The 16,427-nt window shown below is 43.7% G+C and overlaps 1 protein-coding gene across 4 annotated transcripts in view; it reads left to right on the forward strand.

The window, feature by feature from the left end:
* The window catches only part of BICRAL (BICRA like chromatin remodeling complex associated protein), a 79,785-nt gene extending 63,358 nt beyond the window's left edge, over positions 1–16,427 (forward strand). For 2 of the 4 annotated variants that reach the window (XM_043591422.1, XM_043591423.1), the window contains exons 6-12: positions 608–713; positions 1,585–1,685; positions 3,436–3,497; positions 4,292–4,437; positions 5,749–5,843; positions 8,063–8,165; positions 12,552–16,427. In XM_043591422.1, coding sequence (XP_043447357.1) covers positions 608–713; positions 1,585–1,685; positions 3,436–3,497; positions 4,292–4,437; positions 5,749–5,843; positions 8,063–8,165; positions 12,552–13,315 — 1,377 coding nt within the window. In that variant the 3' untranslated portion in view covers positions 13,316–16,427. The remainder of the gene's footprint in view (positions 1–607; positions 714–1,584; positions 1,686–3,435; positions 3,498–4,291; positions 4,438–5,748; positions 5,844–8,062; positions 8,166–12,551) is intronic. The other 2 variants (XM_043591424.1, XM_043591425.1) reach the window with 1 other exon arrangement.

The raw sequence follows: 16,427 nt of genomic DNA on the forward strand, positions 1-16,427 counted from the left end.
AGAAAAGAAGCACTCACCCATTTAAAACATCAGATTAATTTTCCGAATAATATTTTCCTCAGGCTAATATTCAGTTGAATTTACATTTCCCAGTTACACCTGATGTTGACATGATGCGAACGGGAGCCATACCGGTGGCAGGGGTGGCACGTACTCTAGAGCATCTACACAGCAGTGCGTGCTCGCAGTAGGTTTGGGGCTGGCGCTTGGACCCTGACCAGGTGCTCAGAACCCCGCCCCCATAGGTTCTGGTAGTTGGGATCATAGTCCCTGCAGGCTAGAAAATTACCGCGGATAGAAAGTGAGCTTCTGGCTCTGCCTTTGTGTCTGGGCACCACAGTCCCGGGGCAAGAAAGCAGTCTGGCATCAACTCAGCATCCCCGTGAATGGCACTGAGAAAATTCGGCTCGCCTGTAGCGTTTTAAAGGGCGCTGCTTGCGGTCCTCCCAGCGCGGTGGGAGAGTGACGGAAAACTCTGCTTTTGTTTTGTAATCTAACCTGACGGTGATGCTGGGTAGGCATTAACCGGCCTAATTGGTGTTTTGAGGAATCTGTTACAGCCTTTAGTCACGAAATTAACTTTTCCTCTTGGCAATATTTTTCGCAGGCTCAGAAAAAAGGTTTGAATCAGACTTCCCCCATATCCGCTTCCAAGACCACAGATGGCCTGAGGCAAGCACAGATCCCTGGCCTCCTGAACACCGCACTGCCAGGTCAGGAGCCTTCACAGTAATCTCCCCTCAGCCGTCCCCTGTCTCCCCAAATCCAGAGGACACTCTCCTCCCACCCCTCACCCTGCATGTAGCCCTTCCCATTCAGCCTCCTCCCCACCCTGACCGTTCCTTCTGCCTCCTTTCCCCCCGAATGATAAACCATGTTGCAATCCCCACTTTCATTTTATACACTACTAAGAAAGAAAAACAAAACGCACTTCTAATTAAATTATGACGCACTTAATTTGGGGGGAAATGTGCCGCTTGGAAACAACAAAATCCAGTGTCCTATGGCACAAGGGACTCTGTAACTATCCTCATGTCACTTTATTTATGTATATTTGGAATCCCCCCCCCCCCGCCAAGACTAAAAATATTGTGGGCTATGTCTTCCGTTCCTTCTAAAGCTTTGAATACCTGCACTGCTCAGTAAATACTGAAAAAGACAAAAGCAGGAACACTTGTAATCAGCCTCCTGCTTGGGCCTCCCATCCCTTACATCGTTCGTGAGCATTTTGGGGTGTTGTAATCCTGGCTGGCTGTCCAGTAATACTGCCGTAGTGACTGGCTCGAGGCCTGTTCCTCAGACCTTCGATAATTCGAAACTGTAGCACTGGCAGCTTTTATTTATTCCCATTGATTTATGTATCTACTTTCTATTTATTACCACGTAGGCTTTACTAATCCTGACATCTGCCGCTAGGGCTTCTGTAGATAAATGTACTTCCCACCGTCGTCCTTCCTCAGAGCAAGCATTCGTGATAAAGAAATCCTTCTCAGAACATTCAGTAACCCACATCCATTGGCCTCTAGGGGTGATATAAGGGGCCCGATTGACTGTTTCTGTTGTCTTATGTGTTCATTCTAATAGGGCAGGATTCTGGAAGCAAAGTTATACCGGTGTCCTTAGGAACCGCACAGCCACAGCAGGAAAAGGTAGTTGGATCATCTCCTGGCCAGCCAGCTGTGCAGGTAGAGGACAATTTGCATAGCTTCTTCCTAAGGTTGAGCATAATCGTGAGGAAATGTAGTTGTGTCATCTCCAGCTTGGTGGTTGCCGCCTGGTATCATCTACACACAAAAGTGTGCTTGCTCACTGAAGACCTTCCCGACAGGCCAGGCTGTGTTATGTTAATGTTTATGGGATTCATGTGTCTATTCTGTTTCTCACATTACAGCACTGTCATTTCCTCATGAATTAATAATAGACTAGAAGCTGGGGCTCCTGGGCGGCTCAGTCGGTTGAGCATCCGACTTTGGCTCAGGTCATGATCTCACGGTTTGTGAGTTTGAGCCCCGCACTGGGCTCACTGCTGTCAATGGGGACCTTCGGATCCTCTGTCCCCCTCTCTCTGCCCCTTCCCCGCTCACGTTCTCCTCTCAAAAATAAACATTAAAACAATAATGATAACCATAATAATATACTAGTAGCCAATACATAGTAGGCACTAAAAACATGTAGTTTACTATTCAGTGGTATTACTCATTATCATAACCGAGGTAGATCTGTTCCTCTTAGTTATACCAAGAGTTTTTTATTTTTCTGCTGTAGCAACCACGAATATATGAAATAGTCCGTTTCTGTGGTCTTTTAACCCAACCACTGATCTAAAAAGGAAGGAAAAATATTTTTGTTTTCAGCTTGCTGAGCCCTTAGTTTCTTCTCAATCAAACCCCAATTCATAGTTTAATGAAACTTGTTATAGTCTGGGCCCGCCTGGAATACTCCGTGAAGGATCTGGTTCAATTCTCAGATTCTGACATAAGTCATGTTTGTTCCCTTAACATTGACATAAGAAATGCCCTACTATGGGCACCTGGCTGGCTCAGTCAGTAGAGCATACGACTCTTGATCTAGGGTCATAAGTTTGAGCCCATGTTGGGGTGTAGTTTACTTAAAGGAAAAAAAGAGAAATTACCTACTAAATCACACACCTTGACTGTAACAGCTAATGGATTTTCAGATGTTCATGGAGTTGGTACCCACAAATATACTTCAAAAATCTAATGATGCATTTATAGAGTTGGAGATTCAGGCTTTAAATACAATCCCTTCCAGGGAACTGATAGTACAGCTTTCCATAATCTTGACACGGTGTGACTTTGCTACATGGGTCTGTGGACTGGCTTGTTTTATTTTTTTAGCAGCGTACAGTCCCCATTCTTAGAATATGTTCTTGAGGGACACCTGGTGGCTCAGGCAGTTGAGCGTTAGACTCTTGATTTCAGCTCAGGTCATGATCCTAGTGTGTTAATCATGACCTGAGCTCCCACATCGGGTTCTGCACTGAACATGGAGTCTGCTTAAGACTCTGTCTGTCCCTCTGCCCCTCTCCCCAACTCACACACTCTTTCTCTGTAAAATAAAAAATTAAAACAAAGGTTTTTAGTTAAAATCGAAACAAAGGGGTGTTTGGGTGGCTCAGTTGGTTAAGCATCCAGCTCTTGATTTCAGCTCAGGTCATGATCTCACGGTCTATGAGTTTGAGCCCCATGTTGTCTCTGTGCTGACAGTGCACAGCCTGCTTGGGATTCTCTCTCCATCTCTCATGCTTGTGCACTCTCTCTCTCTCTCTCAAAATAAACGAATAAACTTAAAAAACTTAAAAAAGAATATGCTCTGGATAGGGAATTGAAAATATCTGTAACATAACTATGTGTAACTACATTCTGCTTATTGTTTCTACAAAAGGGAATAATAAGAGGTATGTTTTGTCTTTAGGTGGATAGTCATTCAGGAGGACAAAAGCGGCCTGCTACAAAACAACTAACTAAAGGAGCTTTGTAAGTGACCCTTGGAAATGACTCATTTTGATCATTTCTCTAGGTTCCTAACCTTCAATAAATATACAACAGAAGTCAGGTTATAATGTATATATGTGTGTGTGTGTGTGTGTGTGTGTGTGTATGTATATATATATATATATAATGTATATAATATTTTTTAATGTACTTTGAAAATAATTTCCTATAGTTTGTTTCTATTAGGACCTATAAATGCAGTGACCCTTGAACATCACGGATTTGAACTGTGCAGGTCCGCTTATATGCAGATTTTTTTCTGATAAATACAGAAAATGTATTTTCTATCGATGTATTTTCTGTTCCTTACGATTTTCTTAATAACGTTTTCTTTTCTCTGTATAATGCATATAATATAAAAACTATATATTAGTGGACTGTGTAATCAGTAAGGCTTCCAGTCCACAGGAGGCCATTAGTAAAGTTTGAGGAAAGTCAAGTTCTCTGTGGGTTTCTGACTCTGCGGGGAGTCGGTGCCCCCAGCCTCCCATGTTGCTGAAGGGTCAGCTGCGTATCATATATAGCTTGAGTCTACTGTTGGCTCTTTTGTTCTTAAGAAGAATAGTTCTTGGTCTTTCCAGCATGCCACATACCCTTCCATTGGCTGAAGGGTCTCTGGGAGAAGCATGGTTTGGTAAATGCCTATGAAGTAAAAAAACAGAGCTGCCATACTGTGAATAATAACATTCCTGTAGGTCTTAATTTCTTTGCATGCAAATCGCAATTAGGTTTCCTACCATGGATCTCCACTGACATGGGCAATTTCTCTTTTAAAGCATTCTCCAGCAGTTACAGAGGGACCAAGCCCACGCTGTGACACCTGATAAAAGTCAGTTCCGATCACTAAGTGATGCGGTGCAGAGGCTACTCTCCTACCACGTGTGCCAGGGCTCCATGCCCACCGAGGAAGACTTGAAGAAAGGTAAACAGGCTGTAACCCCAGAGTGCCACTGTGACACCAGACACCATCCTATGGATGCCCCACAGAAGAGCGAGAGCCACGTAGCTCCCAGACAGTAGGCACGTTAGTGTTTTTAATCACAGACCTAACTTGTTCCCAATTTACTCAATCTCCCGGTCCATGTTCAGGGTTATGTGACTTACTCTTCTCAATATTCTGTGAAGGGATATGCAGATGTCAGAGTATTTTACTGACAGATTTGGGGGCAGTGAGTCCAAAGCATTGTCTGGACTACGGGCTGCAGGCGGGATGGCTCAGAAGCAGGTACTCTAGCCAGTGATTTCTTGTATTGAGGCAGATTGCATACCCGTAGCTGCTACTACCAGTTTTATGAATTAGAGAGATACTTTAGCCCTCACAAGCATTCTTCAAGGTTCCAAAGTGAGTCTAGGGCACTGCTGTATGTCAAGAAACTGGCAAGAAAGATTAAGGCTGGGAGCCCCATTACCAACCTGGAACCCCTCCATTTCCGATGCCTCTCACAGATGCACAATGGAGTTGGACCCGCCCTCCCCGCCACCCTTCCCACCACCGTCCCCAAGCCTGGACTCTGGTAGTTCCCTTCCACTGCTTGAAGCCCTCCCTCGGCTGCCACTGGTCTTGCTTCCCTGGCTGGGGTCTCTGATCTGAGTACAGTGGTGTCCCTGTCAGTCCCCTGGGAGCTTCCCTGGGAGTTCCCGGGAATAGGGTCCAGATCCCGCATTATACAGGGATGTGAAGACTCGGAGTGATTAGAAAATGTGAAACCTTTGGAGACCGGCAGGCAAAGGCCAGAGCCACTGCACCATGACCTGCAGGATATCATGAACTAGTTTGTGTCCTCACATAAAAACCAGTCGGCCCACCCCAGACAGCAGGACTGTGTTGTTTCAACTGTTTTCGTCTTTCATACCATTGAAGGGAGAGGGGGAACGGCCACCTAGACCAGCAGATCATTCTCTGTTCATTGATATTTATTGCACGTCTGCGTTGGGTGGTTTTCCTTTATAGGTGATGTTAAAAGCGTTATGCTTTTGGCTTCCTGATTTAAGTTAACATAAGCTAGTATTGAAATGACTTGCTTGATCACATAACAATGGACCGTGAGAAAAGCAGCGCAGAAGCTTGTTTAAACAAGGAAAGCTAATCTAGGAAGAGAAAACTGTCACAGACAAGACAGGTTTGAGCAATGGAAGAGTAATGCATTTCGGGCCTAAGAAAGAAAAGCCCTAGTGGTGATTTGCACCGTCTTACCATTTTCTCTCTTTCTCTCCTTTTTTTTTTTTTTTTAAGTCGACAATGAATTTGAAACAGTTGCCACTCAGCTCCTAAAAAGGACCCAAGCGATGCTTAACAAATACAGATGCCTGCTCCTAGAAGATGCCATGGTAAAAATGCTGCTACCACGCATAGTTGTTTTTTTTAAAACTCTACAGGTCACAGCTACTAATTCAGAGAGAAAAAAACCTCAGGGAATTACATTTTCCCAGCATAGTTTAAAAGGCACAGATACTACAGCACTTGGCATCTGGTGCGCTTTCCACGCGCGATCCCACCTAGTGAGTGCTGTGGCTTTCCTGGCCCCAAACGAGGAAACCAGTGCTTTGGCTAAGTCATTTGCCTAACATTCCACAGCCAGTGAGCTTGCAGAGTGACTAACAGAGCTAGAAGGTAGACCGGGACCATCTGGTCTGGCTGGGCACCCCCCAGCCGCCATCCACACTCTGATGCTGCCAGCCACCTCTCACCAGCCCAGAGACGTGGCGAAGGTTGTTCAGAGTGACATTTGAAAAGACGAGGTGACAACAGATGTTAAAATTGGTTTTATCTTGTTTTTAACGGAGTGATCATGAACATGCCATAAAATCCCTGTACGATTTAAAAACGTACACCTTGGGGGCGCCTGGGTGGCTTAGTCAGTTTAGCGTCCGACACTTGATCTCAGTTCGGGTCTTGACCTGACAGTCTTGAGTTCAAGCCTCATGCTGGGCTCCATGCTGGACATGAAGCCTACTAAAAAACATAAATGTGGACAAAAATAAATATAAATGTACAACTTGATGGTTTTCAGTATATTTGTAGGGTTGTGCAACAATCACCATTGTCTAATTCCAGAGTCTTTTCATCTCCCTAAATAGACACTAAAATTAGTTTTAAAGCATCCGTTAATTAGAGAAAAATGTAAGATACCTCAGGAAATGGTAGAAAGACCAAACCTCTTCTGAGATTTTAGAAACAATTCTAAAATCGTATCAGCCTTAACCTATAAATTGGCCTCTTACAAGCAGTCTTAAATTTAAAATCAACTTTGAAAATGTCCCTTGGGAACTTAGTTGAACTACATTATGCACATAGACAGTACAGTGTAAATACATGTGTGTTTATGTTTACTTAACTATATATATATACACACACACGTATATATGTACATATATACATATATATGTATATATGTACATATATGTGTGTATACACACACACACACACACACACACACACACACACACATTGGGGCGCCTGGGGGGTTAAGTGTCCAACTTTGGCTCAGATTATGACCTCACAGTTCGTGGGTTCGAGCCCTGTGCCAGGCTCTGTACTGACAGATTGGAGCCTGAAGCCTGTTTCGGATTCTGTCTCCCTCTCTCTCTCTGCCCCACCCTTGCTTGCACTCTGTCTCTCTCTCAAAAATGAATAAACGTTAAAAAAAATTTTTTTAAGATATATATATATTTACTTACTTATATTTACTTAAATTTGTGCCTCCAAAGCCTGAAATAGTTGTTCTCATTTTAACGACCATTTCAGAAACAAAATGCTGAGATGTCAAAAAAGAGTACCATTTTTTAAGGAAAGGCCCACCTATTTGGTCAAATTATCTTCTATTAAAAAAAAGGTCATGCAATGAAAAGACTTTTAACATATTAGTAAGCAGAGAAGGAAATAAGAAAGATACAGAACAATGTGTGTAGTTGTTACATTTGTGTGCAGAAATAAAGAAGAATGTCAATGCATGTGTGTGCATAAAATCAGTCTAGAAGAGTCTAGTAACACTGGTAGGTGCAGGTGCCCCCAGGGAAAGGCAGGGAAAGCCAAGAAGGCAGGCTTATTTTTCACATCCTCTTTAGTACCTTTTGAATTTTGTATCAATGTGTAAATCATCTTTTCCCCCAAAATACAATTTAAAAAAATGCATTCCTACATGATAAGGATAAATGTGACTAAACAGAGGTGCACCTGGGTGGCTCAGGCAGTTAAGTGTCTGACTCTTGATTTTGGCTCAGGTCATGACCTCATAATTCATGGGATCTAGCCCCGTGCTGTTAGCACGGAGCCCTGCTTGGCATTCTCTCTCTCATCTCTCTCTGCCCTCCCCACCCCCTCCCCCTAAGCTCGCATGTGCGTGCACTCTCTCTCTCTCTCTCTCAAAATAAATAAATAAACATTTAAAGAAAAAGATTTCTTTAAAAAAAAATGTGACTAAATGGCACATGACTAGAACCTAAACACCAAATCCTCATGTTTGGTTGCTTCGTTTGTTTCAAAGACACAGTGGGATGTTTGCACTTGTTAAAAGGCATCTGAAATGACCGGACTCTCTCGTTTTTAGCGGATCAATCCCTCTGCTGAGATGGTGATGATCGATAGAATGTTCAACCAGGAGGAAAGAGCTTCTCTGTCCCGAGACAAGCGTCTGGCACTTGTAGACCCTGGTAAGAAACGTCAGAGGGAAAGTAGAGGAGAGGGACGGACTTATGGGGTCCGGGCCATGGGCCTTTGGGGAGTCTGTCTGAACCACCTCTGGTTACAAAACCTGAAGGTACAAAATGAATTCTGGAGGGGATGCCTGGGTGGCTCAGTGGTTAAGCACCCAACTCTTGATTTCACCTCCGGTCATCATCTCATGGTTCCTGAGTTCAAGCCCCACATCAGGGTCCAAGCTTACAGTGTGGAGCCTGCTTGGGATTCTCTCTCTCCCTCCCTCTCTCTCTGCCCCTCCCCTGCTCACCCTCCCTCTCTCTCAAAATAAATTCATTTAAACTTTAAAAAATTTTTAGACTTTAAAATATTATATAATACAATACAATAAATAAAATGAATTCTGGGGAGAAAAAAAAAACAGAATGAGAGCAGTGTAGGCATACTCTAAGAAGGCCTATAGCCTAGAAAATCCAACCTGGAATTTGACATTTGTTACGTGATTCTTTTTCTAGTTTTTGAGAACAAAATTAAGTCAGAAGCCTTCCCCAAAGCATTTAAGCCTCAGCAAATTACTGAGTTGTCTTACTATTTGCAAGGCATTGTAGGGTCCCTGCCCACAAGCTTGTAAATTGAGATGCTGCATTTAAGTACATTTCTCTCACTCTGTCAGTTTCCCACTAATTTCCTTGAAGGGGAGGAAGAAATTTCCCTCTGTCCAAAGTTTTTCTAGCTGGGCTAAGAATTAAATTTACATAAGACCTATTAATAGGAGGAAACAATGGTTTTATTTTTTTTTTTTTTTAACATTTATTTTTGAGAAACCGAGCACAAAGTGGGGAGGGGCAGAGAGAGAAGGAGACATATCATCCGAAGCAGGCTCCAGGCTCCTGGCTGTCAGTACAGAGCCCAACACGGGGCTCCAACTGTGAGATCATGACCTGAGCCAAAGTCAGAGGCTCAAATGACTGAGCCACCCAGGCGCCCCCAAAAAAGTTTTATTACATGTGTTCAAAGGTCCAATAATGAAGTTGAGACTCAAAGAGTAACCAAGGCAAGCAGTTTTTCTACTTTTTAGACAAAGAGACAATAAATCTCTGAGGAATTGTTACGATAAAGAGACTTAACTCTGGGACTTCACTTAGTAAGGAATTCAAAACAGAATTTGGACTGGAGTAGTAAATTAGTGAAAAGTAACAAGGGTTGTTCATACATCCTTCTTGGCCCTGAATTCCATGTTTCTGGTGATGAGGATATCTCTCTGCCTCTTGGTACAGGGAGAGCACCTTTCACATGGGGGATTTATTTCCTGCTCTCAGGGAGCCAAGGAGGGTCAGAGTATCCTTGTACAAGCTGTTTTTTTAAGTAGTTTTAATCCAAAATAATCAGTATGCCATTGTGTTATTGGGGTGGCCTGCCCTTGGTCCCTACAGAATGCCATTAGATTTGACCCACAATCTGCCTTTTAAAAATGAATCCTCCCGGGCACCTGGGTGGCTTGGTTGGTTAAGCATCTGACTTCAGCTCAGGTCATGATCTCACTGTGCATGAGTTGGAACCCCACATGGGGCTCTCTGCTGTCAACATGGAGCCCGCTTTGGATCTTCTGTCCCTCTCTGTCCCTGCCCCACCTCAGCTCACATGTGCTTGCGCTCTCTCACTCTCTCTCTCAAAAATAAACATTTAAAAAAATTTTCCTTAACGAAATAAAAATGAATCCTCCCAGGGTGCCTGGCTGGCTCAGTCAGTGGAGCGTGACTCTTGATCTCAGTGTTGTGAGTTCAAGCCCCATGTTGGGTGTGGAAATTACTTAAGAATAAAATCTTAGGAAAACAAACAAAAAAAAGAATCCTCCAAATAAATAAGAATCTCCTTACTTTTCTCTGGCCTCTAAAAAAATTTTTTTTAATTTTTTTAATGTTTATTTTTGAGAGAGAGTGCAAGGGGAAGGGGGGCAGAGAGAGAGAGGGAGACACAGATTCCAGAGTAGGCCCCAGGCTCTGAGCTGTCAACACAGAGCCCGATGTGGGTCTCGAACTCATTAACTGTGAGATCACAACCTGAGCTGAAGTTGGACACTTAACAGACTGAGCCACTCAGGTGCCCCTGGGCTCTAAAATGTTTTTTTTTTATTTAATGTTTTTTTTATTTTGGGGAGACAGAGAGACAGAGTGCAAGCAGGAGAGGGGCAGAGAGAGAGGGAGACACAGAATCCGAAGCAGGCTCCAGGCTCTGAACTGTCAGCACAGAGCCTGACGCGGGGCCCGAACCCATGAACTGTGAGATGGTGACCTGAACCGAAGTTGGACGCCCAACCGACTGAGCCACCCAGGCGCTCCTGAAATGTTTTAAATCAAATATCATTATCACAGTTCATGGAATATAAATTTTACCCACACTTGCACCATCCTATAGAAGAAAAGTTTTTATTTCTCCAAGTTTCCTTCCAGCTCCGGTTCCTATTTGCATGCATCATTTATGTATAGTTATAAACACATGTCATATGCTAAATATGATTTTGTTACTCTAATTGGCTTCTATTTAACATATCTGAAGTCCTTATCATTTGCTAGAGTCTTCAAAATAATATCTAATAAACTTTTTGTAACTTTAATTTGAGAATTTAGCTACTCCATTCCCCTACTGTTGGACTATTATTTTCCAGTGGCTTTATTTCCATTCCCCTAACTTCTTTTCCAGTTGTTAAAGATTAAGGTTCTGCCTTGTGTCTGACGTGGCTCATGAAATTTCTAAAGAGAATAAATGATCCTTACACTCAGTCTGAAGGGAGCATCTGAAAGAAATGCTGTGTATTTAGGAGAATCCTCAAATCTTTCCAAAAAGGAAAAGAATGATGTAGGATATAATTCTATCTCTTTTTCTTAGAACTTGAAATCTCCTATTGCCTTTTGATGAGTTGGGCTTATGGATAAATCTTCCTACTTCGTCACAGCCCCCTAGACCTGCATGTCACCTTCACCCCCCTCTGTATTGTGCCTGCACAGCCAGTGTTTGTCGGATGGAGTCTTTTTTTATTTATTTATTTATTTTTAATGTTTATTTATTTTTGAGAGAGAGAGAAAGAGACAGAGCACAAGCAGGGGAGGGGCAGAGAGAGAAGGAGACACAGAATCCGAAGCAGGCTCCAGGCTCCGAGCTGTCAGCACAGAGCCCGATGTAGGGCTCGAACTCACAAACTGTGAGATCATGACCTGAGCCAAAGTCAATGCTTAACCGACTGAGCCACCCAGGCGCCCCTGGAGTCTTCCTTTTAAATATTATTTTTAAACTTTTTTAGAGAGAGAGAGAGAGAGTACAAGCAGGGGAGAGGGGAAGAGGGAGAGAAAGAGAGAATCTTAAGCAGGCTTCACACACAGCACGGGGCTCAATCCCACGACCCTAGGATCATGACCTGAGCCAAAATCAAAGTTGGACACTCCATCAGGTGAGCCACCAGGCACCCCTGGAGTCTTCTTTGTACATTTCAAGGCTGTATCTCCTACATCTCGTATTTTGTGATTTGATGAAGAAATTCACATTTTGATTCTACAGATGTCATTAAAGCCCGATTTCACTTTTTCTCCTCTTCTGTAACAGCAGTCTGCTTCCGTGCCCTCAACCTCCTAAATCCTCATAAATTTCTCGTGTCATCCTGGGCTCTTCAAGGCTGGCACAGTCCAGTGCTCACTCATAGACCTGGTTCTTCCATACATCATTGTCCTTCCAAGCAGGTGTCATTTTGGAATCGTGTTGACCATTTGTTTTGTGGTCCTGGCAAAGTGCAGCTATAACTCCAGGTCCCCTTACATGTGTCTATAGGGACCGAAATGCCATCACCCAAAGACAGAAGTAGTTGTATCTACTCCCACCCTGCCCTAAAGCCTCATTCCACAGCCCTCTGCTCCAAGGGAGAAACCAAGCTGATACTAGCATCTAATTTCTGTTTTCAGACTATTTCAGAGCAGTAATTAAAAAACTAGCTAAAGATAACACTAAGAGGGGTGCCTGGCTGGATCAGAACACTCTTGATCTTGGGGTTGTGAGTTTGAGCCCCAAGTTGGGTATAGAGATTACTTACATACATAAGTAAATAAACTTTAAAAAGAGAGAGAGAGAGAGAACACTAAGATATCAAGACAAAGTGGAGGTTTTGCCTGTTTGGTTTTCCCATTTGTCACCCACCAAGCAGCTACTTTTTCAAAGAGGTTTAAGCTTCTTGTCTGGAAGCCATGGTTACTTTCACAGGAAGCCCCCTCAAGTGCGGTGCTTCTGCGTGTTCCTGGACACGAAAGACTGGTTTGCTGGGCTCAGCTGGATTTGCACTTGACCCACTGGGGGCCTGCCATATAGTTCTTCCTGTCTCATTCACTCATTAGTGTTCTTTTTGCTCCCATTCCCAGAGGGTTTTCAGGCTGATTTCTGTTGTTCCTTCAAACCTGATAAAGCTGCTCACGAGACACAGTTTGGCCGGAGTGACCAGCATGGCAGTAAAGCGCCCAGCTCTCTGCACCTGACAGCCAAGGCCCAAAGCCGAGAACCGACGAATCATGACCAGTTTCATCTAGTGCCTAATCACATCGTGGTCTCCGCAGAAGGAAACGTTTCTAAAAAAACTGAATGCCTCGGCAGAGCACTGAAATTTGACAAAGTGGGCTTAGCACAGTACCGGAGTGCATCCGAAGAGAAAACAAGCCGGAGAGAGTCCACGAAGGCCAGCGAGTGCTCTCCCGGCCCCGAAGGGCACCGGAAAACCTCATCCAGACCAGATCACGGTACTGAGAGCAAACTCTCAAGCATCCTAGTAGATTCTCACTTGGAGATGACATGTAACAATTCCTTCCAGGACAAAACTCTGAGGAATTCTCCAAAGAATGAAGTTTTACACACAGACATCATGAAAGGGTCGGGCGAGCCCCAGCCAGACCTCCAGCTCACTAAGAGTTTAGAAACAACATTTAAGAACATCTTGGAACTCAAAAAGGCTGGGCGGCAGCCCCAGAGTGACCCCACGGTTAGCGGCTCTGTTGAGTTAGATTTCCCCAACTTTTCTCCAATGGCTTCGCAGGAAAACTGCCTGGAAAAGTTCATCCCGGACCACAGTGAAGGCATTGTAGAAACCGACTCCATTTTAGAAGCAGCTGTAAATAGTATCTTAGAGTGTTAATAGCAGCAGCCCTCCCCCACCCCGCCCCGACACCCCGCCCCGGACAAGTTACATTCTTTCCTGGCAAAAGCAAATGGAAGTGTTCTCCTGTCTCCAGCCTGCTTGACCTTTCATCACAGGTTATTCTTTCTGATCTTCAATCCCATTCTTTGTTTAAGAGCAATACTCGTGGTGGTTACAGGGAGATCCTTTCGTGAAATTAATCCTTGTTAGAAAGCAGTCTGATAGGCCCTACACATTTCAAGTGTTACAGAAGTGCTTATAGTCATTTTCTTTGTGTGTTTGTTTACTTGTTTTATTATTACTATTTTTTTTTTTTTTTTTAAAACACCATAACTCACTGAGATCACAGTACACTTGGCCCTCGGTAAAATTCTGACAATCATTAAGTCATTTGAAAAGAACAGACTTATTAAAGAAAATCAAACAGGACTGATAGAAGCTACTTTGTGAAAGAATGTCCCACTGCATCTCCAAATTTCGTTGTTTTGGGTTTGTTGTTGTTGTTGGAGGGGAGACCGCACGGTTGTCCCCCCCCACCCCACCCCCCGCGCCCCGCCCCGGGCCACCTCTGAGCAGTAAGTTGCCGGCCGCTCCGCCAGGGACCCCACGGCCCCGAGGAAGCAGCCAGTAGCACACAAGCAGGGCATTCGCAGGGCTTCCTTGCTCATCGTCTGAGCGCTTTTCCGATGCTCCTGGAGCAAAACCTCATGCTTTTCGGCATACGCGTGTTGAGTTTCATCTAGGGAATGCTCTGTTCTTAGTTGCAACGGCACGACTTGAGAAAATTTTCACCAGGCTGAAATAAAGGAAAATGGAAACGAGTTAAGTGGCACAGTGTACAGGGGAGGCCGGGAGAGAGCCTTGAGGAGTATACTATGTATATATGTAAAAGCATATATATGTTAACTATTGAGAAAAAAAACAAGCGTTTTGCGTTTTGTAATTGGATATAGTCAACGTATGCTGTACGTTTTTGTTGCTGGGTTTCCTTTCATTTAACCTCTCCGCACCCTCTCCCACAAATAGCCAAGAGTCCAAAGCACTTTCATTTGAAAACTGTGTTGTAATACTTCAGTTTAAACTCTAAGGGGACTTTGGCCTTGTTTATGCTTCTTGTCTGAGAACAGTAGTCACCCCCCGGCAGCAATCATTACCAAAACACAGACAAACCAAAGTTACCAGCCAGCCCCCCACTGAAAGAAAAGAGCTGAGACACGGGATTCCCACTTGAGAGCCAAAGGACACGCCCTGTCACGGTCTGTGTGTGGCCCGTGTTCCTATTAGTGAACATGACTTACTGCTTTATTTATTTATATTTCTTTTCAGGGAGCTTTCCCCGTTTTCCTTCCTTGTGTTCGTGTCCCAGTTCATCCCATCTCGGCTGTTACCTTCATTCCCAGTGTCATTGTAACCAGCCCTTCTCTCCTGTCATTGGGAAAGCGACATAACGGTATTTCGTATGCACTCTGCCCCACGTGCGCGTGCACGTATCTGAGCTATTGAGATCAGGTCATTCTGGTGACAGTGTGGACCCACCCATTCTTCCTCCCATGTGCACGCACTCTCTCATTTATCCTGTTGATCTCTCTGGCTTGAGGGGTTGCACCCACTGGTCTCCACTCTGACGCATTGCCAGCACCTGTTTCTGGCTGTTGCCAGAATGGGGATGACCCCATTGTCATCATGTTGGGCGCTTCTTTTCCAGATTGGCCTGCGTTGGAAAGGAAGGCTTCTGATTATTGGAAAACACGGCAACGGAAGACCCAGACTCTCTCCCTGCCCCTCTGTCCCTGCACTCAAAGAAACCTCTCTCAGCCAGCCAGCCTTCATAAAAGCGAAGTTCCTTCTCCCCACCCCCACCCGCCGGCCAATAGAACTTGGAAAATCTGGGCCATTTTAGGGTTCCCATTTTTTCCTTATTTGTGCCAACGTCCAAATTGCAGATTTCCCCTTTTTTCCTGTATTGTAACATATTAGAAGGATAAGTTGGTATTGCCAGTTGGAACTTTCTGTTTGGGCCGCCTGGGGTAACACCCTGCCCTGAACCCCATGATTTTGTAGGCTCTTCTTCTCTTAGGACTCATGCTCCCCTCATTCCTAGCAAGACTTAAAGGTGGTCCCTCCTAATCAAATTCTTCTCATGGTGGAACTTTCTACCCGGAAGCCTTCACGTAGGCTACTGATGAGTTACGTTAATTATTGCCAATCAGTGGAATTCTTAAAAGATAAGCTTCATGTACATTCATCACCTCCCTTTCTTCCCCATCCTGTCCTGCTACCCCAATCCCAGCCTTTCTGTATACCATCTCAAAGGGTCTTTTGAGCCCTAACACTTGTCTAGCAAATGGAGAGCCTAATTTACCAAAATGAAACTTGTAAATTTTTGTGTCCTTGTATGTAAGTTTACTTTCTATGGAGGAAAGATTCTAGATAATGACAAATGAAGATTACGAAATGTATTTTACTCCTGTGATTAGGTTTTGCGCACATGGGTCATAACTCGCATGTGGAGCCCCCTCTGGCTAAGGGCCAGAGGGCTCCGCCTCAGACGGCCAGCTTTGAGTTGTTCAGGTTCATTAGTCAAGGTCAATTTTTTAGAACTACTTGTACTCAGTAACAAAAATCATCTTCTTTTTTTTTTTTTTTCTGTTGTGGAAAAGTGTGCATTTGTTATTAAGCATTTGATTTTCTGTGTCCTTAAGTACTGCCTAAAGATAAAGCAAATTTTAAACTGGCAATTACGAAAAAGAACTATTTTAGCTCTGAAGAATTTAGTAGATTTTGTTAGATTAGGGAGGCCTTACAGACTGACTTGACTTATAGAGGATGCGTCACTCACTGTCAGTGTGGTGTGGGCTTTATTTGCTTAAATACCTTCATTTGTATAGTATGTCTCACTTGAAATTGCTTTGTATACATTTTGTAAAAATATTTATAAAATGTTTTGTAAAAAAAAGTATAACAAATCGCAGTTTATTTTGTTATGTTGGATAAATACTGTTAAAAGAAACCAGTCAGTAACTATATTGTTAATCCATGGTTAGGAAATGTTTAGTTGGAGATTACAAAATGAAACAACCATTGCAATACAGCCAAAGATTTGGGAAAA

The sequence above is a fragment of the Prionailurus bengalensis genome, chromosome B2, assembly GCF_016509475.1.
Source record: "Prionailurus bengalensis isolate Pbe53 chromosome B2, Fcat_Pben_1.1_paternal_pri, whole genome shotgun sequence".
NCBI classification, from domain to species: domain Eukaryota; kingdom Metazoa; phylum Chordata; class Mammalia; order Carnivora; family Felidae; genus Prionailurus; species Prionailurus bengalensis.